This window comes from Neocloeon triangulifer, unplaced genomic scaffold, assembly GCF_031216515.1.
Source record: "Neocloeon triangulifer isolate White Clay Creek 2 clone unplaced genomic scaffold, ASM3121651v1 ptg000014l, whole genome shotgun sequence".
Lineage (NCBI taxonomy): Eukaryota > Metazoa > Arthropoda > Insecta > Ephemeroptera > Baetidae > Neocloeon > Neocloeon triangulifer.
The window spans coordinates 26,118,947-26,140,997 of record NW_026775556.1 but is presented as its reverse complement, the minus strand read 5'-3'; the positions used below and the strand labels follow the sequence as shown (position 1 = coordinate 26,140,997).

At 37.3% G+C, this 22,051-nt stretch overlaps 8 protein-coding genes across 10 annotated transcripts in view; 2 read left to right on the top strand and 6 right to left on the bottom strand.

The window, feature by feature from the left end:
• Positions 1 to 18,586, top strand: part of LOC132200356 (protein Cep78 homolog) — a 26,378-nt gene extending 7,792 nt beyond the window's left edge. Inside the window, exons 3-9 of the mRNA XM_059625763.1 lie at positions 15,665 to 15,991; positions 16,468 to 16,736; positions 16,796 to 16,980; positions 17,035 to 17,258; positions 17,457 to 17,584; positions 17,642 to 17,832; positions 17,892 to 18,586. Of these exons, the coding sequence (XP_059481746.1) occupies positions 16,472 to 16,736; positions 16,796 to 16,980; positions 17,035 to 17,258; positions 17,457 to 17,584; positions 17,642 to 17,832; positions 17,892 to 17,921 (1,023 nt within the window). The 5' untranslated portion in view covers positions 15,665 to 15,991; positions 16,468 to 16,471 and the 3' untranslated portion in view covers positions 17,922 to 18,586. The remainder of the gene's footprint in view (positions 1 to 15,664; positions 15,992 to 16,467; positions 16,737 to 16,795; positions 16,981 to 17,034; positions 17,259 to 17,456; positions 17,585 to 17,641; positions 17,833 to 17,891) is intronic.
• Positions 22 to 3,516, bottom strand: LOC132200407 (uncharacterized). The gene is made up of 7 exons (XM_059625850.1): positions 2,989 to 3,516; positions 2,355 to 2,565; positions 1,580 to 1,930; positions 1,344 to 1,495; positions 1,114 to 1,291; positions 722 to 1,053; positions 22 to 577 (listed from the first exon to the last, which is right to left on the bottom strand). The coding sequence occupies exons 1-7, from the start codon at positions 3,196 to 3,198 to the stop codon at positions 305 to 307; spliced, it is 1,707 nt and encodes a 568-aa protein (XP_059481833.1). The 5' UTR covers positions 3,199 to 3,516; the 3' UTR covers positions 22 to 304.
• Positions 3,849 to 6,155, bottom strand: LOC132201447 (uncharacterized). The gene is made up of 6 exons (XM_059627621.1): positions 5,954 to 6,155; positions 5,537 to 5,890; positions 5,327 to 5,481; positions 5,068 to 5,245; positions 4,331 to 4,665; positions 3,849 to 4,275 (listed from the first exon to the last, which is right to left on the bottom strand). Exons 1-6 carry the CDS (start codon positions 6,153 to 6,155, stop codon positions 4,003 to 4,005), a joined length of 1,497 nt encoding a protein of 498 aa, XP_059483604.1. The 3' UTR covers positions 3,849 to 4,002.
• Positions 8,294 to 13,198, bottom strand: LOC132200353 (UDP-glucuronosyltransferase 2C1-like). Its single transcript, XM_059625757.1, has 5 exons — positions 12,764 to 13,198; positions 10,990 to 11,569; positions 10,185 to 10,416; positions 9,694 to 9,910; positions 8,294 to 8,928 (listed from the first exon to the last, which is right to left on the bottom strand). Exons 1-5 carry the CDS (start codon positions 13,042 to 13,044, stop codon positions 8,622 to 8,624), a joined length of 1,617 nt encoding a protein of 538 aa, XP_059481740.1. The 5' UTR covers positions 13,045 to 13,198; the 3' UTR covers positions 8,294 to 8,621.
• Positions 14,489 to 16,329, bottom strand: LOC132200355 (sin3 histone deacetylase corepressor complex component SDS3). Of its 2 annotated transcripts, XM_059625762.1 has the most exons (9): positions 16,204 to 16,289; positions 16,015 to 16,058; positions 15,770 to 15,969; positions 15,649 to 15,712; positions 15,476 to 15,589; positions 15,215 to 15,416; positions 14,978 to 15,164; positions 14,746 to 14,918; positions 14,489 to 14,684 (listed from the first exon to the last, which is right to left on the bottom strand). In XM_059625762.1, the coding sequence occupies exons 3-9, from the start codon at positions 15,960 to 15,962 to the stop codon at positions 14,589 to 14,591; spliced, it is 1,029 nt and encodes a 342-aa protein (XP_059481745.1). In that variant the 5' UTR covers positions 15,963 to 15,969; positions 16,015 to 16,058; positions 16,204 to 16,289; the 3' UTR covers positions 14,489 to 14,588. The 2 variants fall into 2 exon arrangements, with proteins under 2 accessions (XP_059481745.1, XP_059481743.1); XM_059625760.1 differs by lacking the exon at positions 16,015 to 16,058 and having other exon boundaries at positions 16,204 to 16,329.
• LOC132200359 (DNA-directed RNA polymerase II subunit Rpb4) lies at positions 17,826 to 18,691 on the bottom strand. Its single transcript, XM_059625766.1, has 2 exons — positions 18,556 to 18,691; positions 17,826 to 18,412 (listed from the first exon to the last, which is right to left on the bottom strand). The coding sequence occupies exon 2, from the start codon at positions 18,402 to 18,404 to the stop codon at positions 17,994 to 17,996; it is 411 nt and encodes a 136-aa protein (XP_059481749.1). The 5' UTR covers positions 18,405 to 18,412; positions 18,556 to 18,691; the 3' UTR covers positions 17,826 to 17,993.
• On the top strand, positions 18,681 to 19,972 carry LOC132200357 (RWD domain-containing protein 4). Its single transcript, XM_059625764.1, has 5 exons — positions 18,681 to 18,824; positions 19,023 to 19,120; positions 19,189 to 19,298; positions 19,355 to 19,538; positions 19,591 to 19,972. Coding segments are annotated over exons 1-5 (603 nt in total). The 5' UTR covers positions 18,681 to 18,823; the 3' UTR covers positions 19,801 to 19,972.
• Positions 19,904 to 22,051, bottom strand: LOC132200354 (RUS family member 1). Of its 2 annotated transcripts, XM_059625758.1 has the most exons (8): positions 21,909 to 22,051; positions 21,446 to 21,701; positions 21,231 to 21,391; positions 20,954 to 21,149; positions 20,777 to 20,892; positions 20,455 to 20,648; positions 20,075 to 20,404; positions 19,904 to 20,017 (listed from the first exon to the last, which is right to left on the bottom strand). In XM_059625758.1, exons 2-8 carry the CDS (start codon positions 21,671 to 21,673, stop codon positions 19,944 to 19,946), a joined length of 1,299 nt encoding a protein of 432 aa, XP_059481741.1. In that variant the 5' UTR covers positions 21,674 to 21,701; positions 21,909 to 22,051; the 3' UTR covers positions 19,904 to 19,943. The 2 variants fall into 2 exon arrangements, with proteins under 2 accessions (XP_059481741.1, XP_059481742.1); XM_059625759.1 differs by lacking the exon at positions 21,909 to 22,051 and having other exon boundaries at positions 21,231 to 21,380; positions 21,446 to 21,618.

Genomic DNA, 22,051 nt, shown 5'->3' with positions numbered 1-22,051 from the left:
CATTCAGATAAGATAACAACTCAAAGTTCATTTTTATTACATCTACTCATTCACATCCAACAGATTACAATAACAGTATGCATTAGTAAATAAATAATAAAAAAAAGTCTTGCTTTCAGTCATAAAAGTATCCTTGTTTCCATATTGACAGTAAGTTTTTGAAAAGTCTTAATTGTCAGCCTTATTGATAAAAATCCCTCTTTCGTCGTCACATATATGTATAGATTATTGATTGCTTCATTGGTTTGATATAAAATGCACAAAAAAATATAACATAATGATCCCCGTACACAAAATTAATAATTTATAAATCCTTCAGATTCTTCCTCAACACCTTGCCCGCCGCGTTTTTAGGAATTTCATTGACAAACTGAACTCCTCCTTTGAGGTGCTTAAAATTGGCAACGTGCGGCTCCAAGAATGTGCAGACTTCGTCCTCTGTGATGTTGCTGCCAGGCTTCTTCACCACATATGCCTTGGGCAGTTCGCCGGCAATTTCGTCCGGAACGCCGACCACAGCGACGTCTGCAATTCCATCCATTTTGATCAGGATTTCCTCAAGTTCAGTCGGTGAAACCTGAGAAATTAATTTACTGCACATTAGCAAACTCCAATATTATCTGATTTTATATTTTCAAAAATTATTTACCTAATAATTGTGGAAATTTAATTTCAATTTAAATTCATTTCATATTATTTATTTTAACCATTTTAATATTACCTGCAACCCTTTGACCTTAATGAGCTCCTTCATCCTGTCCACAATGAAAACGAAACCATCGGAGTCGATGTAAGCCAGGTCGCCGGTCATGAGCCAACCGTCCTCTGAAAGGATCCTCCTGGTCGCCTTTTCATTATTAAGGTATCCTTTCATGACGTTGGGACCGCGCATCAGCAGCTCGCCCGTTTCTCCGACAGGCAGGGAGATTCCGTTCTTGTCAATCACCTTCACCTCAACCAGGGGCGCGGGCAGTCCGCAGGAACCAATCTTTTCGGGAATGTAGGCATTCGGCATCATTGTGGCCATGCAAGAAGTCTCGGTTAAGCCGTAGGCTGAAAATTTTAAAATAATTTAAAATTTCTTTATTTTAGTTTGTTTAATTTTAAAATTGCCTTCTTTGAAAATAAACTCTGGGTTGTTGATCTTCCTCAAAAAAGCTTCGACGTGCGGTTTTCCCAGCGGCGCTGCACCGCTGGTGACCAGTCTCAAAAACTGCAAGTCTTCGGCGTTGACCGTTGGCGATTGGGTCATGAATTTTACCAAAGGAGGCACCAGAGCCATCATCGTCGGCTGCAAATAATTCAAAATTATTCAGATTTTTATTTTGTAAATTGAGCCGCACTTTATAATTTCGGACCGCGTTGGAAAACGACTGGGGTTCGAATTTGGGCAATGTGATGACATGGTAGCCTCTACTCAGGCTCATGTTGAGGGTGCCCTGGAGACCGTAGATGTGGAAAAACGGTATGACTGATAGGCCTCGTTCTTGTGGACCTTTTTATAGAAATATTTCCATATAATAATGAATTTATTCAAATTTTTGAAGCCATTTAAATTTAAGAAAAATAAAAAATTTACCATCCTGACCATACGCGATCATCTGCGGATGGTCCATTTGGTTGATGCTGGCAACCATATTCCTGTGGGTCAGCATGACCCCCTTGGGCACGCCGGTGGTGCCGCTTGAATAGGGCAGCGCGACAAGTGCGTCAGGGTCAATCCGTTCAGGTTTCAGGTCCATCCTGGTCAACTGCCGCATCATCAAGGCTTTCAGGCTGAGCAGATCTTTGTAAATGGGGACCCCTTCGACAATTATGGGACCAGCACCCCCAGGCATCAGTTCCACGGTTTCTTGAACTTTGTCAAACAAAGAGGCCACCGTGACTATGCAACGAACGTTGGCGTCTGTGAACTGCCGCGCCAGCTCCTCTGTTTTCATATTTAAAGAAGAAAAATTTAAAAGGTAATTTTAATTGCATAGGTTTTCAATAAACCTTCGAGTCGTCAAATTTTAAGTTTTTATGATCAGCCAAATAATACAGTACAGCTTTCTAATGAACAATTTGTGGTTGATAAAATATTTAAAATTAACTTACTTTTTTATTTTACCAATTAATTTCAGATGAATGAAAACAATTTTAATTAATTAAAAATTAAATTAAAGAAAAAAACATTTAATAAAATTTAATAATTAATAATATAATTATTAAAGATCAATCTTAAACAACTGAAAAATAAATTAACAAAAATATAATATGTTATAAAATTTTATTAAATTTTTTGAAAGTTATTATAATTTAACTTAAAAAAATTTAGTTGAAGTATTTGAAGATTTCCAAAGAAATAAATTAACCTGGCGTGTAAAGTGGATTGGCAGGCGTCACAACCAGCCCGGCCGACGCGGCCCCAAGGAAAACCAACGGGAACTCTGGTACATTCGGCATCAACATGCCTAAGACATCTCCTGGCCTCAGTCCCACGACATTAAGAAGTGCCACGCTCAAGTTAAAACTTGAGCCTCGCGCCTCTTTGTATTTGTAAGTGCGCCCTGTCAGTCCACAAGTCTGAAAAATTTAATATATTTAATATAAGAATTACGTAAAAAAGTAAACAAGTTCGGCTTTATTAAAAAAAAAAATTTTCTTGCCCCTCAGTTTTTTCCTGCTCAAAAAGATTTAAAAAAATATGCAGAGGACGAATTAAATTTTCCCAACCAATGGATATCTGACTCACTAAAGTTGCGCCAGTGGTTTCACCTGATAAAAGCAATTAAAAATTAAGTAGAGGATTTGTCAAAACATAGCGCTGTCACAACCATTGTGGCGGCACTTAAGTTTATTGATTCATGCAGAATTTTCTCGAATTTGAATACAAGAAGCTATAAATTTTACTTATTTGGGCAGGAAGAATTTGATGCAGTTCTCTGATCTCCGATTATTAAATGCATTCCTGTTATTTTTGTATTTTTATATGTAAAAAAAAAATACCAAAGCAGGCTGTTCCGGGTAGCTTCGTATATTCCTCCAAACAAAGTCGCTTAAGTTCAGGTCAGAGACTTCAACGTTGTACGGAGAGCGGACGACATGGTCGAAATTGTCCTCCCTGATTTTCGGAAAGGCTGATGACGCGGCGGCCGATTTAGACGAATAAGGCCGGAAAAATGCCCGCGCCACTGGACACTGCGCGCCTCTCAGCATTTTTTTAATTAATATCAAAATCGGTTTTTCAACTTCCCTTTTTCGGCCGGAAGAAGTGGCTAAATTTTAGAAAAATTTAACCAGCAAAGTCGACGAACGCACATTTCACCGATGTAAACAAACTCGGGGGCCCGACGTTTCCTTTCCTTCTCTCCTCTTCTAGACCGATGCACAATAGAACAGCCCCCTTTTTAAATTTATCATGCAGTCGCTGCTATAACGGGAAGGGATGGGGGAATTTTTTCATGCGTGCCTCTCCCGTTTTCCTGAATGGCGCATTCGGCTGCCTGGATAAAACACTTTTGACCTGCCTCAAAAGCGCTGGTGTTGCTTTTTAAATGCATCACATATTCCTTCGGTCCAGCAGGTAAATAACCTTGACTTTGACAAAAACTGGTTTCCATCTAGAGAGGACTGCATTTTTTAGATAAAAAAAAAGAACGAAGAGAATGAAAGGGCTCAAAATTAAATACTAAAAGCATTTTCAATATAATATACCAGCATTTTCACTTAACAAATTTATTTTTTATTTTTCAGAAATATAAAAAGTTGTGTAATTTTTACTATTAATAATTTAAATGTAAATCTCATATAAAATTTTGATTAAGAACAGTTCCTTGTTTAAATCTAGATGTTTATAAGTTCTGATAATAAACAAATATTCTTATCTATAATCTAATCAAATTTATATATGTGCCAGCATTTTTTTTTTTACAATTTTTTTTTTAATGAAATATAGAAAATTGTGTTTTAACTAATTATTAATTTCAATGTTTTGATTAAAAAACAGTTCATTGCTAAAATCTAGAGATTTTTAAGTTCCGCTCGTAAAATTTTACCAGCAGCATTTTTGGGAATGGCGCTCACAAAACGCACTCCACCCTTTAGCTGCTTGAATTGCGCCACCTGGGGCTTCAAAAACTTAATGACGTCTTCCTCAGTTAAGAAGGAGTCCTTGCCCTTGACCACATAAGCCCTCGGGACCTCTCCGCACGCCTCATCAGGCACCGCAGCCACTGCAACATCGGCCACACCTTCCATGGTGTTCAAAATTGACTCCAGTTCGGTCGGAGAAACCTTGGAAAATAATTCGAATTAATGAAAATTTACCAAACATTTCAATTCAAATTACTTGGAGTCCTTTGACTTTGATCATTTCCTTGACGCGGTCCACTAAGGAAATATAACCGTTTTGTCTAAAATATCCAATGTCGCCAGTTCGGAGCCAATTGTCTTCGGTAAGGCTTTCTTTTGTCGCCTGCTCATTTCTGAAGTATCCCTTCATTATTTGCGGCCCGCGAACCAAAATTTCGCCGATTTCGCCCATCGGCAAGGCATTTCCCTCTTTGTCGACCACTTTCACTTCGGTGTTGGGTATGGGCACACCGACTGTGTCGACGCGGTCCTCCATCGGCGCAGAACTCGGTGGACTTGTTGCCAAGCACGACGATTCGGTCATTCCATAGCCTATTGAAAATCATAAAACCAAAGCTTTCGTCATGAAAATAAATTGCAAAGAAATAAAAAACAAAAATTATTTTAAATAAAGTTAGTAACGACACTATAAGAATTTTATAAGATTACATTAAAAAAAAATTATTCAGAACAGTAGAACTCATTTTGATTCCCTAACAATGTGCCCTGTAATTATTCTTAATTTTTTTTTTCAAATTCTTATTTCATAAGTTTTGTCGAAAATTTAATTAAATCAAACTAATTTGGAGATTTATAATTTGAAAATAGAGAAATTACTAATAGATTTAAACTCTTTTGATATTTTATAGTTTTTAGAGCCACCGACAGCTATGAAATTTTTAGTTTAAATAAGTTATATATTGACATTAATAAGAACATTTTAGATGTAAAGACCTTCTTTGAAATTCAGTTTTTTGCTGTTGGCCTTGCGTATGAACTGTTGGACCGTGGCTGGTGGCGCTGCCGCGGCGCCGCATGTAACAAAGCGCACCATGCTCAGATCCTGCGGTGAAATTGTTGGGGACTGAGCGATGAAGGCGCACAGTGGAGGAACTATGGCGAGAACAGTCGGCTAAAATAAAAATTATTAGATAATTAAATAATGATTAAATGAAAAATATTTATAAATTTATTTTAGAATAAATTATATTACCTTAAATTTGGCGAAGGCTTCTGAAAACGACTGGGCTTCAAATTTTGGCAATGTCAGAATCGAACGACCATGCAGAAGACTCATATTCATCACTCCATTCATTCCGTAAATGTGGAAAAAAGGCAGAATAGCCAAAATTCGGTCCTGATCAAAACCTGCAAAAAAATTAAACGATAAAACAAATTAAAATTTTTTTACTTATTTTTGTACCTTCTGGTAAAGGAGGCGAAACTTCTGGATGCTCGATTTGACACAGATTTGCCACCATGTTTCGGTGGGTCAACATCACACCCTTGGGCAAACCGGTGGTCCCGCTGGAAAACGGCAGGCACGCGATGCAGTCAGGGTCAGGGTGTTCGAGAATTGAGTCGCCGACCACCCTTTTCTGAATCAGATCCTCAAAGCCTATCTGGTTCTTTTTCGGCGCAGAGGGTCCACCGATGACCACGACGGGACCTCCACTTCCGGGCACCTCCTCCAGAGCAGCCTGGACCTTTTCCAGGAGAGGAGGCACCGTCACCACGGCGCGAACCTTCGTCTCGCAAAATTGCCGAGCCAGTTCACCTGATTATTATAATTTTACTATTTTAATTTTGTAAAAAAAAAAAATTAAAAATAATCCTATACTCTGGGTGTAAAGAGGATTCGCAGGTGAAACGATTAGACCAGCAGACGCGGCGCCGAGGAAAATAATTGGAAACTCAGGCATGTTGGGCACAACCATTGCAATCACGTCTCCAGTTTTTAATCCCAAATAATGAGGAAGGACCACACTGATATGGTGACTAAGTCCTCTGGCTTGTCCATAAGTGTACCTTCTTCCAGTCATTCCACAAATCTATGTGTATTAAAATAATTCATTCTTGAAAATTAACATTATCAATTTTATATAAATAATAAACAACAAAAATTAAATGATTAAGTTATTTATTTATTACATATATTTATGATGATTATTTTTTTAAACTTTTCAAGGCAGATTTTAATGAAATAAAATTAAAATCATCAATTTTTATACAATAATTATAAAAAAATTAAATGTGATGTTACAATTTGGACAAATAAACAACAATAATAATAAAATTATTTATTTATTACATAAATTTATAATGAATTACTTGGTTAGTTTTAAAACTTTTCAAGGAAAATTTTACAGGATAAATTTAACTTTAACATTTTTAAACAAAATAAGCAACAAATTTAAATGATTTGGTTATTTATTTATTACATAAATTAATGAAAATTATTATTTGGTTAGTTTTTAAACTTTTCTAGGAGAATCTTGGAATATCCTGGAATATGAATAAATTGGTATTTTACATAAATTTTAACATTACTAAAATCTTAATAAATAATTATTTAGAAAAACAATTTCTCACCAAAGCATTTTTCTCCAACCAATAATGCGCGTCTTTCCACACAAATTCACCCAAATTCATGCTCGGAATCGCCACATCTTCGTACGGCGATCTTAAAATCCGTGTGTTTTGGTTGAAATTAACTCTGCCGTCGTACGACGAGCTCATCAACCTCACCAATTTCGGCCGTAGCCTCAAATTCGCCTTTACTCGAAGCATTTTTTTTTAAAAACTATTGAACTACCCAAGCACATTCATAACAGACCGTCGACAACGTACTGACGCTTTATTTATTGTGTTGCTTCTCGGCCGGGTCTTGGGTCGAAAATATTACTTTTGTGTTGGTTGAGAAAGTTAGCCTAGGGGCGGGTTTCTAGCTAGGGACGTGTGAAATACTTGACAACGTCGGAGCAGCATCAGGGTAAAACTATTAAACTACATTGGACTGCAGCACTCGTCAAATATTTCCAGTGGCGCACAACATAAATAAATATTTGATCCGATTGAGTCAGATTAATGCTTACAAAAGAAGTGTGGACGTGCGAGGAGAAAAAATACAAAACAATTATTCCCCAGGAATTTTTTTGTAATTGCGCTCAAAATAAATAAATTTCCCTCAAGGCCGCGCGCCTGAATTTTGGAAAGTGTCGCTGAATCATTTTAATTTGAGTCAGACAAAGAAAATAAAAGGTTGAGCAAAAATAATTTAATAAAAATCCAGTATAGTTTTGTCAATGCCACCAGATGTATCTGTCCCGTATTGTATTAATTCTTGTTCTGCAGCGACCCAAATTATTCGTGCGCGTCACCCGGCTTAATAGCAAATAAACACAAAGTCCATTGTGACGAAGAGGCGCAGAAATTAATCTATTGTTCCTGGCCAAGGTGCCAATATTCTTATTATCCCGAGTCTATAGCATGTTAGTATTGACATTTGCCTCTTTTTTCTGCGTGGCTGCTAAATGCAAGAAGTTGCTTTTGATGCGGGAGCAGAGATAAAAGGTTTTTACGCGGTGGCGTAACGACCTTCAGAATTCACGATACAAACAACAATCGACAATGTTGAGGGCATTAAGTGGCTGCCGCAGACGTATTATATTCCGCGCTGACTAATGTTGTGATTTTTTTACGTCAGGTCTTATGGAAGATGCAGGGAAAATAATGTATCTTGATGATCTTAACCATATCATTTGTACGCGGAAGTAATTTTGAAAACAAAGAGACAGGTCTTATGTCTAATCGGATTTAATAATTGGCGTTTTTTTTTTATTAACACGGGTTTGAAATTTTTAGTTAATTAAATCAATTTTAATAATTTTGAAATTTTTTAAAAATTATTTCGAAATAATTTTTGCATTTCCTTTTGTTAGAATTTAAATAATATTCTTACTGCTTTTTTATTGATAATAATAATTTTTTTAACTTGTTTTTAATAATTTTTATTCACTTTTAAGAGATTTTAAATAAAATTTATATTACTTTTTTAAATTTTATTTATATAATTTTTTATTAGATTTTAAATAATATTTTTATCATACTTTTTGTATTAACAATTGAATAAAAAATAATATGGTTTCTTTATTATTTTTTTATTGATCATACTGGGATTTTTACTATATTAAATAGAATTGGGTTCCTCGGTTGCTATTTTATTGTTTTTATTCAAAACAATGGACTTGTCTACCTGAACGAACAAGTTGTAATGAATTTTCACACGCTTGTTGCAACTTTTCATTTCCGGCACTACACTGTTGAATGAAAATGAATGAAGTTAAAAGTAAAATTTAAAATCACACACACTTGAGAAATTCCACAAAAACAGGAATTTAATGATATATTATTTATTCACATATAGGCAAGGTTAACCTTTGCTGGCAAAAAAAGTTATGTACACAAAATATATACAAAAGACAGTCGCGCTGCACCGAGGCGTGTAATTACCGCGACTTTTTGTCAACGAGAACGCGCGAGGAAAGGGCGCGTCGTCCGCACGCACGCACGCCTTGGCCGAGAAGGCGGACGATTGCGTTGCGCCAGCGGAGCAGAGCCGCGAGCAGCAAAACGGCGGCCACGACGACGTCCACGTTGTGCGTCTGCACGCTGCTGAGGGTGCGCGACGCCAACTTGAGGTGCTCGGCGCCCTTGGTGCGCGCCACGTGCTCCACAAACCAGATCGCCCTGTCCAGAGGGCTGCTCACCTGGTCGCGCATCAGCCGCTGCAACTCGGCCGCTCGCCGGGAAAAACTGCAATTATACGGAATCATGCAATTAAATTAATTATGTTGTTGTGTGTTCTTCTGACGTCATTGCAAAAGGGATTAAAAAAATGAGGAGTATACATAAAAAGCAGAAAATAACTTTACTGCTGTAAAATGAAGGAGCAATATTTATGCATTTAATAAATAAAAACTTGATAAAAGTTGCAAAATTAAAAATTAAAAAATTTATGGAATTTTTTAAAATATTTTTAGTTTAAAATACATAAATATTAAGAATTACCTAAGCTATGAAATCAAGACGAAAGTCTGATCTTTCAAAAACGGATCAGCGTTCATGAATTAATTGAATTTCGCCGCTATTTAATTAGTATTAGTAAATTGAATTTTGCAAAGATTTTTCTATATTAAAGTATTGATTTTAAGAAGAAGTAATACTAAAAAATCGTTTAAATTTTGATGAAACTATGGGGCTTTTAAAGACCTGAATTAACATTTAATTAGGAAATTATAATTCTGCTCCAGAAATTGTTTTTGCCTGTTTTTAAAATTGAAAAAATTCATCAACTTTTCCCCATAAATTCTTACTTTCTTCACCAACTATGCATTTTGAATGTGTTTTTCTTTCTTTCTTATTTTGGTGCTATTTTTTCTTTTTAATAAATTTAATATATTTACTCTACACATCTTAGTTCATTATGCAAATCATCATAACAAAATAGCCAAATATGACGCAAATATTAAACAAATCATATAATAGGGAAAAGAAACTATACAGACGGAAATCTCTTACCTCGGGTTTTCGAGAACCATTTTGAGCGCCGCCAAAATTTGCTCAGCACTCGACTCCTTGTACACCCTGACAGCCACTCCTCGCTCGACCAGCAGGTTGGACACGTCCGCCTGGTCACCGTAGACGGGCAGGGTGACCGCGGGCACCCCGTGCCAAATCGTCTCCATCGCACCGTGCAAACCGCAGTGCGTGAAAAACACTCGCGTCTTCGGGTGGCCTACGAACAAAATTTCAGTTCGCGTGTCAAACAAAAAATCTCGGTCGCGACACTGAAGAGCAGATAATTTGGCAATTTATATAAACGACGGATGTTCATGCATTTTATTCATATGAAAATTGACATAATTTTGTTTTGCATTTCAGCGAAAGTAATTTAAGTGTGCTTTTTACTTTTTACTTTTAAGTGGCTCGCATAATATTAATTACAAGAGTCAATAACGGCCCGCGCTTTTTTTTTTTGCCGATGTGTCATTATTTGCACGTGTAAATACCTAGCACGTCTTGTTGAGGAAGCCAGCGCTCTATCCTGACGTTGACGGGTATCGCGAGTTTTTTCGGCAAGGCTCCCGAAATTTTCATGATTACTCGTTGGCGCAGCCTTGAGAACGCCGTCAGCATTTTTTGCAGCAGCTCCGGCGGTGCGATGGATGCGTCGAACGTTGCGCCCATCGAGAACAGAATCACGCCGGCCTCTCCAGATTCACTCATGAATTTCTCCAAATCCTTAAATTGAAAAGAAAATAGAAACTCAAACTCCATTCGCTCGATCCATTAATTACAAAATTAAAATAATTTTTAGTAATAATATTAAATATAAATTATGAGCTACTTTCATACAAAATATTTGTAAGATTATGAGAATTTATTTTCGCCTATTAGTTTCATTAAAAAGGGCTGTATTGTTGGGTTGAACGTAATTTAGCCTTGAAATTCATCTAAGATATGCGAAATTTAATTTGCTGATCAAAGTGTTTTGTCTCATGTAAAAAAAACGAATGTCAAGATCAGGTCAGTTAATTTCCTGACAGATGAAAACTTTAAAGTTTTGTAAATATCTCATAGTTTTAACAATCTTGAAACATTTTTAATAAGTTTGTAGTGAATGAAAAGTAATTATGTTTTAATAAAAAAAAAATAATAATTTCATTTGGCGTCAAAGTAAATAAAACTTAAACTTTAAATTTCATTGAAATTTCATATTGAAATTTCATAACTTTTCTAATTATTTGTCATTTTTAATTGAATTGAATTAAAATAAAATATATTATAGCATAAAAAAAGAAACAATTTACTTACCATGGGAAGTGGCTGTATCTCTCTGCACTGCATGCATCCCACGTTGATCACGTTGGGCGGATATTCTCGGGGGTAGTCGACGCTGAAGTCCGTGTTCTCCAAAAGTCCGGACAAATTGGCAATGAGCTGCTGAGAGCTGGGCGCGCCCGGCAGGTGTTTTTGAATGGACCTGTCCGTCAAGAAAAACTGGAACTGCATCACCAAATAGTTCATGGTCGCGTAGAACAGGTTGACGCCTCGCCGGACGAAGTTCATGCGGTCGGTGAAGCTGGTCATGAAGCTGGGCACGGCGCCGGACGGGTTGGAAATGCCCGAGCTGAAAGTGGCCTCGCCGCCGTTCATGGGCAGCGCCCAGTAGGCCACCGACGGTAGGCCCAGGCTGTGGGCCAGCGCCAGGCCGCACTCGTTCGTGAAGAGGTCGACGAGGGCGACGTCAAAGTGGCTCCGACGAAGGCGCCGCCGGAGACCCTTGTCGCTCAGCAGCGTGTCGCAGTACGGCGGCATTGTCCAGAAAGCGTCCAGCGGCACGCCCCACGGACTAAGACCGTTCCTCCACATCACGTCCAACGGCAGCATGAATCTGATTATATGATTTGGGATTTATTTTTGTAAATATTGTTTCCCGAGTTTTAATTATCATGTCATGACATGGCAAAAATCGCAAAGGAAAATAAATTATTTTAATTTGTCGATTTTTCTCCTGGATTTTCGATTGAAAGAAATTAAAATTTATAAAATGTTTTGTATTTTCAAATACATCTAGATTTTTTTCTATAAAAGTAGACAGAAAACAAGTCCACTATAGGATAGGTAAATTTTTATAGAAAATAATTTTGTGTAACTAGCTTTAGAATGAATAAAAAAGCTTATAATTTTGTGGAAAATCCAAATTGATTGTTGTTTCATGATGTTTTGACTAAAAATTAAATTTAAATCTGGGTTTTCTGACAATGTCGAGTAATCTATTGTGTTATGAAAAAAAAACTTGTCAATGAAACAATAAACTACTAACGAGATTCGTTGAGGAAATGCCAATTTTCAATTGAAACAGCATTCAATATATTCAAATCAATAATTAATCAATTGGTTATTCTCGTACAAGTCATAAAGTCGATTAAATTTGCATGCAAATTATTGTACGGCCTTACTCGGAGCCCCACCCACAAACGCAAAGTCAAGTTTAAGTGGCAATTATATAAAAAATGTTTGTTTTTCTTACTTTCAGTTGGTCATTATTGTGTAGATACAAATTTATTAAATTATTTAATAAATATAATTTTTTTATTTAGCTTCCAAAAATTTAAATAAAGTACCTTTTCAATTGCAATATTAGATTGGTTTACAAGGTTTTTTTTATTTTACTTTTATTTGAACTCAAATTCATTTCTGACAATGGATCCTCGTGAATTATGATACTTATTTTACTAACTTTTATGTGTAATTGTAAAAAAAAAGGTTGTACCAATTTCATATTTCATTACAAAAGTGATTGCTGGTTTTTTTTAATTGCCATTCTTGAACTAAAACTTTTTAGTCTTCGCTGAAATTGAGCTTATTTTACTCTTACTTAATAAGGAATAAAAAATAGCTCACGTGTTCAGAAATTTCTTGCTGAAAAATGACTTTAACGAGGACATTTGAACTCAAATTTGCACGAAGTATGTTAAGTACCCTTTTTTGGCAAAAATCTCTTCTATAATTTTGTCACTCGATCCGATCCAAGAAGAATACCAAACAACCCTATACACAAATTTATATTTTGATACTCTCTCACCTTCCTTCTTTTTCCGGCGTGATGAAAGGAACATCTCCTAACGAGTTGTCGACCGCCAGGGTAATGAAAGTGATGTTGTCGTGTTGCGGCGGTGGAAGCTGCACGAAATTTTTGAACTTGAGGTACGTGATCTGGTGGCCCCTGGCGGCCAGGGCGCCGCTCAGGTAGCGCAGTTGCACCTCGTGGCTACCACTGTGCAAAGGGTGCAGGACGAGAAAATTGAACGCGTCGACCTGAGCCCAGAAAAGGGCGCCGGCCAGCAGAGCGATCAGTTTGTACATGTCGGTGCGCGAGAGGCCAGACTGGCTCAGGTGGTTACATTTTACTTGCTGCTCACCCTGAAACGCGGCTCAGGTATTTTTCGACGGGGCGGAGTTTTGAGAGGGAGTTTTATATAATTTTGATTCACCGCAGCCCGACTCAAAGACGAAAGAGGCGCGCGTTTTTCTTCACATTTCCCTCTCCTCTCCTTTGAGATTTATAAAAAAGCTACCGCCTTCGAAACCTTCAGAAAAGAGTGGAAGATAATTTTTCTGTGACGAAGGAGTAGTAAAGCCAATTAAGCCAAGAGCACGCCTGCGTTAGTTGATTTTTAAATATACTTTTGCACAATTAATGTTATTTAACCATCTGATAATATTTTATTTAATTGATTAAATAATTTATTTTATTAAAAATATTTTCATTTATATAAACTACGTATTTTTGATAAATTAAATTAATTTTATTTTAATAAAAATAAATATAATTATAATCTTCAGTGTCCTTAATATTGAGAACTCTTGATTGAAGTTTTCAAATTATTAATTGCTTTAAAATTTTTGAGACTTTAAAAAGTATTAATTTTGGGAAATTTTCGCCCTTCATTAATATTTTTTATTATCATGTGACAGTGACAACAGGAACTTTTTTTACACTGGTTTTGTCTCAGTATCTCGTGTCTCGGAACGTAATTCCACTTAAAAGGCGTTTAGTCAAAAGTTACGAATTTAAATGCTAAATTGTTTATTTTTGAGAAAAAAAAATGCATTTTAATCCAAGAAAGGAACACTTCTCTGATGTTCTTGAAAAAAAAAACTTTTTTCAATTAAAAAAATATGCTGATTTCTTTTCAATAAATTGCAAAAAGTCAAGCATCCTTTAATAGTCGGATTATTATTATTTTGCGGTCTGCTTTTTTTGCGTGGGTGTCGTGGCGCAATCCAAACACAGATTTATGTCCCCACCCCACCTCATAGTGTATCTCTGTGCCGAAGGTAATTTTTCTCTGCTACACACACTGCACATTATTCATTATCAGAAACGTGTTAAGTGGATTTTATAGCCGTCGTGCAAATTGTGCGTTGAAAAACTTGTTTGTCATTTTTATCCTCGGCATGCAGCGAAATTCAATTTTGCACATTGAAGGGCCAAGGTCGCAGTAATAGGCCAATTTTCTTATTCTTTTCTATGTAATTATATAAGTGGAATGAAAAATAAATCACGCAAATTTAAAATTTTTGTGACCTTACACAATATATGGCCCACGCTAATAATTTCTTTTGTTATTTCAAATGAGCCCACATAAGTGATTCCTCTCAAATTTCTTTAAAGTTAAAATTTAGCACACAAAAATATGAGCACTGGAAAATATAAGAGCTTGCAGAATAGTTTCTTTTAAATTATCAACATTTTCTATTTAGCAGAGATTAAAATCATGGATTTTTTTCTGAGAAATAAATATCATTTTTAAATTTAAAAATTATTTTCTCTTTATTTTAAGATGTTCTTAAAAACAATAACTTATAAATTAGATAATTAAACTCAAGATCCGGTTGTGTGCAACTTAAGGTGCTCTCCTCTTAACCGAGTAAGTTCCGCGGACTAACTGGAATAGGTTAATTTTAAATTTGGCTCCATCCAGAGTCTTCTTAACAGATATCTGTAAAATGTTATCATTCGTAAACCGTTTGAAATTATTTTTCTACAAAGCTTTTGCTTACAGATTCGGTTCCTATTGCTGTTATAATGGCAGGGTAGGTGGAAATATCTTTTCCCTCAACATACACGGGCTGTCCTCTGTGGTACCAACGCCGCTCGAACAAGAGCTTGCCGTCCTCTATCCTTGTATCAGGCAAAGGTGCGTCTCCGTAACTGGTCGCATTTCCAGTCATGGCTACAATTTTCAGAGATGAATAAGCATAAGCCCAATTAAATAAACAAACTTGAACTTACAAGGTTTTCTCGGAGGGAGGAGCCCAGTCACGGGCCTGGCGCGAACTATCTGCCGCAGATCAGATTCAATCTCTTTGTCTTCGAGGAGGTAGTTCAACGTTGCTGGTGGTGGTTTTCTTCTCTTTTCAGGTATAGGAACTGGATCGTTTGGTCTTCTCCTCAACTTTCTGGTCATCACCGGTTTAACCTGAAACTCGATAATAAAATTTTGATGATATCAAAGGCAAACAATCTTACCTCCATCGAATCTCCCGTCAGCTCCATACTCTGCCGTTCCGAGTCGACGATTTTCCTCTTGTCCTCCAATTCAGAAAGCAGCAGTTCTCGCAGCTCGATTTTCTTTTCTTCGCACTCCTTTGCTGCCATTTTCTTTTCGTGAATGTAATCCCGTTCCACACACTCGATCTCGTAGTCGCGCCAAATAACGTTTAGTCTCAACCTATAAGTTTTTAATTTGTATTTAAGTTTCGGTAGGATTTAAAAAAAAAAATCTCCGACCTTTCTTTGTGAGCTGCCTCTAGTTTTTTCAACTTGGTGACATATTCCGGGTGACTTCCTTCCTTAAGCTGAAGCACCAGCTTCTTTAGAGAAGCAAGCTTATCTTGATACATTCTGAAATAAATTTATTTATTAATGAAATGAGTGAATACAAACTTTAATTTATAGCTTACTGTTCTTTGATTTCAGTGTACTCTTCGGTCTTCCCCATGTCTGTCTCACTGGCCTCTTCAGTATCTTTAAAAAGAGGCATTTCAATATTAGTCCGTTGACCTGGATTAATATTTTCTGCACCTTCGTCGCTTTCATCTCGGTCGTCCAGGAACCGATCGTCACCATCATCACTGTACTTGTCAAATTCAAAGTCGTACTCGTCCTGCAGGTAGCTCGAGTGTGCTGGAGATCCATTCTGAGGAGAATCCTTCCGTCTTGTGCCACCACCCTTGGAGTAGCTTTTGGTTTTGTGCGCCATCCACATCGTATTCATGGCGGAACTGCAGATCAAACAGTGAAAATGTCAAGATCAATATAAATTTTACCTTTTTTCTCATGAATATAAGTTCTTCCAGTGATTAAAAAGCTTCTAAAATCAAAACAAATATAGTCTCCAAAAAGTTTGGCAAGTGAAACGCATTTACTTGATCAAATTCAGCCGAATTTATCAACTAAATTCATACAAAAAGCATTTTTTCTGTTACAGTATTTGTTAATTAATGCGGAAAACTTACCAGATGTTAAATTGGTCCTGGGAAATAAAAAAATTTAGCCCTCAAACTTCACAACACCTTATTTGCCTTCAGCAACCAGATGCTTTCCAAAACAAGCTACGCCTCCCCTCGATACCCCTCTCTCGTCGTCCCCCTCCCCGCGCCAAGTGGTTGCCATTCGCTGATTGGTTGCTAAGCAAACTTTTGCAGCTAAGCGGCGGCAACTCCACTGTGCGACTCCGCCATAAAGATTGAGTTTTGAATTTTTGAAAAATTCTCACACAGAAAAATGGAGTCTTCGCCGCAGACCAGTGCGAATTTTAAAGAAGAGCTAGAATTTAAAGACTGCTACGTCAAGTACTGCAAGGACCACAAAATCAGCACTCCAACCAAGACCTTGGCACACCAGACCGATCCTTCCAGTTTGTCGGTCAATGCTGATAGAATGAAAGTTTCCGACTGGGAGGCGATTTTTGTGGCTCTGCAGAAAGAGACTTTGATCAAAAAACTTTGCGTCTTGAGCAGCAAAAGGAAGAAGGACTGGCTTAGCTCTGGTATTTTGTTGGAAATTTTAAAATATTCTTTTTTTAATAAATTTTTTTAAATTTTGAAGTTGACGAGAACGTCAAGAGCGAGTTCGCAGCCAGCTCGGTCAAGGGCCCTCCGATCTTCACCAATTACATTTTGGAAAAGCTGCTCACGGCTGTGGTCAAGGCGTTGCTCCGGAAGGAGAGCGTCTGCGAATTTCTCAAGCTCGAGCTGCCCTTGGGCCCGAATTACTGCCTCCTGTTCAGCCAAGTTATTCTATATTGTGAAGAAACTTAGGCACAAATTAAATTTATTTGTGAATAGGGAATTCCTGGGGCTCTGAAGCTGCGTCGGCTGTCCTTGAGTGGCTGTAGCATTGGCGACGAAGGGTGTCGGTACATTTGTGACGCCCTCAAGATGATGCCACACATCAGGGAGCTCGATTTGTCCGAGTGCAACCTCGGCACTCAGTCTGTTGACAAGATCGTCGACCTGTTGAAGTGCCACGGACTGATTCTCTCCACTGTTGCCTGGGAGACTAGTTTCAGGTAATTGTAATTAAAGTATGGCTAAATTAAATTGCATACAAAAAAAATTATAAAAATTAACCTTCCTGTCGAATTAAAATTTTTGACAAAATTCCTACAAGACCATAAATATCAGTTTTAAAAGCCATTAAATTTGCTATTAAAACGTCACAATCGTAAAAATAATTGAAATACTCCATATTTATCATCTCCACGCAGATACAGGGCTCCAAAAATTAACACCTCGATGGGTCTTGCTCGACTTACTTTGAACAAAAATCAGGAGATTGGTGATGAAGGCGCGAAAAAACTTGCAGAAGCCTTGAAAGATGACATGAGCCTTAAAGGTTTTTAATTTTGCCAAAATTGAAAGTTCAGATGAAATTAATAATTTTATATTATAGCCATTGACCTGCAAGGTTGCAAAATCACTGCTGAAGGAGCCACGTCCTTGCTCGGGATGCTTCATCACAACAAAATTCTCAAGTTGATTGATGTGAGAGGAAATGGGCTGTCCATCTACATGACCGAAACCATCACCAGGGTTTTGCATTGCAAGGAGCGCGTGGCCGCAGCCAAAAAAGACGATTTCCCAGTACATGATTTTAAAATTACGCTTATTATTGATTATCTGAAATAAATTTTCCATTTCAGGTGGAGTGGCTTCCTCTGGTTTCGAACTGATCGGAAACCACCGAGAGTCAGTTTGTTTGTTTTTCAACTTCACTTTTATGAAAATAAATAGAAGTGTGTTGTTCAATACTGCAGACTCCTCTTTGTCTGGATGTCGTCCAGCATCTGTCTCAGCTCCTCATCCTCAAAACGACCGACCAGACTGGGAATCAGGGCCTTGGCTTCTTCAGGGGTTTCGGGGCACAGGTTGGCCAGGGAAGCAAGTTCAAACTTGTGCAGTTTTTTCTGGGCCAGCATGCTGCGGACGCTGGCGATCGTTTCCTTGTTTTTGAATTTGCGGAATCTGTTGGTGTAGGTGAGCGTTTTGACAAAGACGTCGGACAACTCTTGCTCCTCTTCGGCAGTTTCGTTCTGCTGGTGCCGGTGCTCGAGCAGCATGTGAACCTCCGATATAAGCAAAGTTTCTGCGTTCTCAAACTCTTTTGGGAATTGCAAGTCCGCTGCGTCTTCCTCTGGCTGCTCTGTGTTGGACATTTTTCTACCTGAAAATTAATTACAGGTTTTATGAATTAAGCCTAAAAGTTCTTCATTCAAAAATCTTTAAATAACTCATTGACGTTGAAATCTATAAACTTCATATTTTAAGCTATTTTAGGTTCAGTCTAACATTTTATATTTTACTTACTGTGTAATTTAGTTGATATAAATTTGTTAAATGACGATTATTTGCGTTAATAGTGCAGTAATTAGGCTAAAATTGAAACGGCGTCATCCACCGTCGCTTGAAGGCATCGATTTGTGTACCGCAGCACGCCCACGCCCCTCTCTGCTGTAGATGCTCGATTGTTTTTGTTTTAAACAGCTGTAAAATTAGTTAGAAAATAATGCACGTGAGACAGCAATGAAATTTCACTTGGTTTATTTTCGAAATCTGAAGCTGGAATAATTTTACGAGTGAGTTAATAGGTTTAAAAAGCATTGAAAGTATAATCCTTTATGGCAAAATTAATTTTTTTTCCTAAAATGTTAAAACAACGTATTAATTCTCTCCGCAAGTTTGTGCCTTGAATTTCTTTCAAAGTTCTGAATTATTTCTGTTTTCACGAATGTATTTTAAAATGAATTTAAAATAACGTGCATTTTTCATTTCAGTGCAAGACGAGCAAAATGACGAGCGAGAAGTTTTGCTGTCAATTTATGAGGGAGACTCGTCTTTCAAGCAACTGTCTCCCAAAGTATTTCAGTACAAAGTAAGTATTTGTATATTAAAATTTAAGTACAACTATATTTTTTAATAAATTAATTATACATCTTTCAGTATGGGGAAGACAGCGATAGTCGATCATTTCTGTTGGAGATAAGTTGGGGTGAAAATTACCCTAGTGAAATTCCCTCAATTAACATGGACACATTTTACAATAAGCACCTGTGCGTTTTAAGATTTTTAAATAATATTTTGAGACTAAAATTAATTTTTGTTAAAGGCTGCCTGATGTGCGGAACCACATAGCTGACGAAGTAAAAAAAGAGGCAGAGAATAATGTCGGAATGGGAATGACTTACACTTTGTTCGAATGGGTCAAAGAAAGAGTTGACGAACTAATTGTCGCTCAGCCTGAAAGTATCGCGGAAGCTGTCAGTTCGAAGTTAACTTTGTCGGAAACTCCAGTAAGATTTTAATTATTACTAAATCATCTTCAATTAAAAATTTTCCATTCAGGATACTGAATCAAGCTCAATAGCGGCTGCCCCAAAAGTAAGAAAAGAGGCTATGAGCAAAGCCCAAAAGAGAAAGCAATGGGATCGACTTGATAAAGGAGAAAAGCCAAGAGGACACGACTGGGTGGATGTTGTCAAACACCTATCGCAGACTGGTTATCACAAGGAATCCTCAGACCAAGCTACAACCACCGTCTCGTCCGGAAACTGAATCTGCCACTCGGGTCTTCATTTTCGACAACTGTCAAAATTAAGTTCACTAAGCAACTTTTGTATGGAAGGATAATTACAAGATATTAATTTTTCAAAATAAATCTGGTTAAAATAAAAGTGAAACTTTAATGCTTCAAAACATCAATTAATTTTCTTTGCAGACCAGTCAGCCACCCACTCATTGACCAGAAGTTGGTGTTTTTCCATAAGCCAGCCTGTTTGTAATTTGAGTGCAATTAGTGGATTTCTTAAGCCTTAAAGTTTCATGTTACCTAATTTTTGTGCCTTTTCTTTGAGTATTTGATACTCATTGTTCAGTTTCTCGTTAGCGACACTCAGACACCTGTTGATCGATTTGTCATTGAGCAAGCTTTGTTCCTTCAATTCGCAGCCAACTAGTAGGGCATTGAAGTAGGCCTTCAACACATCTGGCTGTTTTCCTTTTCTCATCATGACAAGTATTTGCATTTTTGAAGGACTGGCGAAAATAGCATAGTCTAGATTTAGGGAGGTCGAGTGATGAATTTGATTCACCGAGACATCCTTCAAAGTCGAAAAAGACTCTCCCAACTTTATGCTCCAACCATTGATGTTTGAAAAATCTAAATATTTATATTAATTAAAATTCATACTAATTTAGACAATATTATACCATTTCGTCCCAAGACGACAGGCTCTCGTGCGTTCACCTCTTTGGGGCTGAGAACAATTTGTGAACTCTTCATTTGTTGGAAGAGAATGTTAAATCTTGGCGCATTCAGAATGGGAATGTTCAAGCAACAAACTGCTCTGTAGTTTGCAAATAGGTGAACAGAAGTCAGCAGAGAAAAGAGCATCCAAGCGAGCCTTTGAGAAACAATTAATAATAAATTATTTTTTCTTTAGAAATGAAGTATCGTTAAAAAAAATTTCTTTGCGAACTAATGACCAATTGAATTATTTAAAAATCATATTTATATCTTAGAAATTCTTACTCGTTACTAGTTATTAGAGGCAGAATGATAATTCCAATGTTGCTGGCAATTAGATTAACAAAAGTTTCTTGACTCCCGTCTTTTGCAGCTACATCTGCCATGTTTCCGTTTCTGGCCTGATAAGGTTAAAAATATAAATAGTTTAAAATATTTTCTTGACGTACTAGAGTGGTTCACCTGATGCTGAGTGAGAGCTGCTCTCGTTGCTCCACCAGCAACACCAACAATGGCCTTCATACTGGTTGCCAAGCACAGCACAAGTGCAAAATAACTTTCCGGGAATAGAGGACTGCAGAGCTCCAAGCTCATAGCCATATCATTCAAAATATCCGCCGCTAACCTCCACTTCTTGCAATTTGTGTCCAGTTCTGGTCTGCAAAAGGAAAAAAATATTTATATCTATACGGCTACTTTTTAATTGTAATATTTTCAAAGAGGTATAATCATAGAATACCCTTTCCAACTGGCAAAGACTATTCTGCCAACCATGCCAGTGCCGTCCCTCATTATCCAAGTGATCGTGGCCGCCAGTGGAGTTGCTGCAGCGTCACCAACCCCAACCCCCTGCATGATGGCTCTGGTTGTGAGGGTACCGGACAAATAGCTGCAGAACGCCTGTTTTTCAGAAATATCATTGTTTTTTTTTCCAATTTTTTTTATTTAATTAACCTGAAGGGTGTCCCACAATTGGTACTGCATGTAGTCATCGCTCACACTTGAAGGGTAGCCCTGAGGCAGGAGGATAAATCTGAGCAGGTTTTGAATCCATGCAAATATGGAGCCGGCAGCCAACTTCCTGCTTTTAGTCCGGCAGAGTTGATTTCCCTCTATGTGATAAAAACGCTCTTCGCCAAGCTGTCCGAAGCGCTCTTCAATATTTGCTATAGTTTCAGACATTGCTTTGCTTGGAGCCTTCCATGGGCAGCTGTAAAATATATTATGTATATAAGTTGAAATATTTTCCAATTTAGTGTTTTGGATTAAAACAGTGCCAATATACCAAACAAGGAAATAATTTGATTGGTAGTTTTTTTAATGAGTTTCATACAGAATAATCCAAAAAGTTTTAACTTAATTGTTATCAAAGACTCAAAGTTAAATGTTTTATTTTCATATTCTAATTTAACTTTACCCGCATCAGCCTCTCTTTAGACGGCGAGTCCTGGACCTCCTGTTGTTTACGTGTGAGCAGGCAAACCACTTGGGGGGCTGGGCGCGCCTACCATGCGACTCTACATGCGACCAATGCAAATGCACAAAGCGACTGCCCTGCTT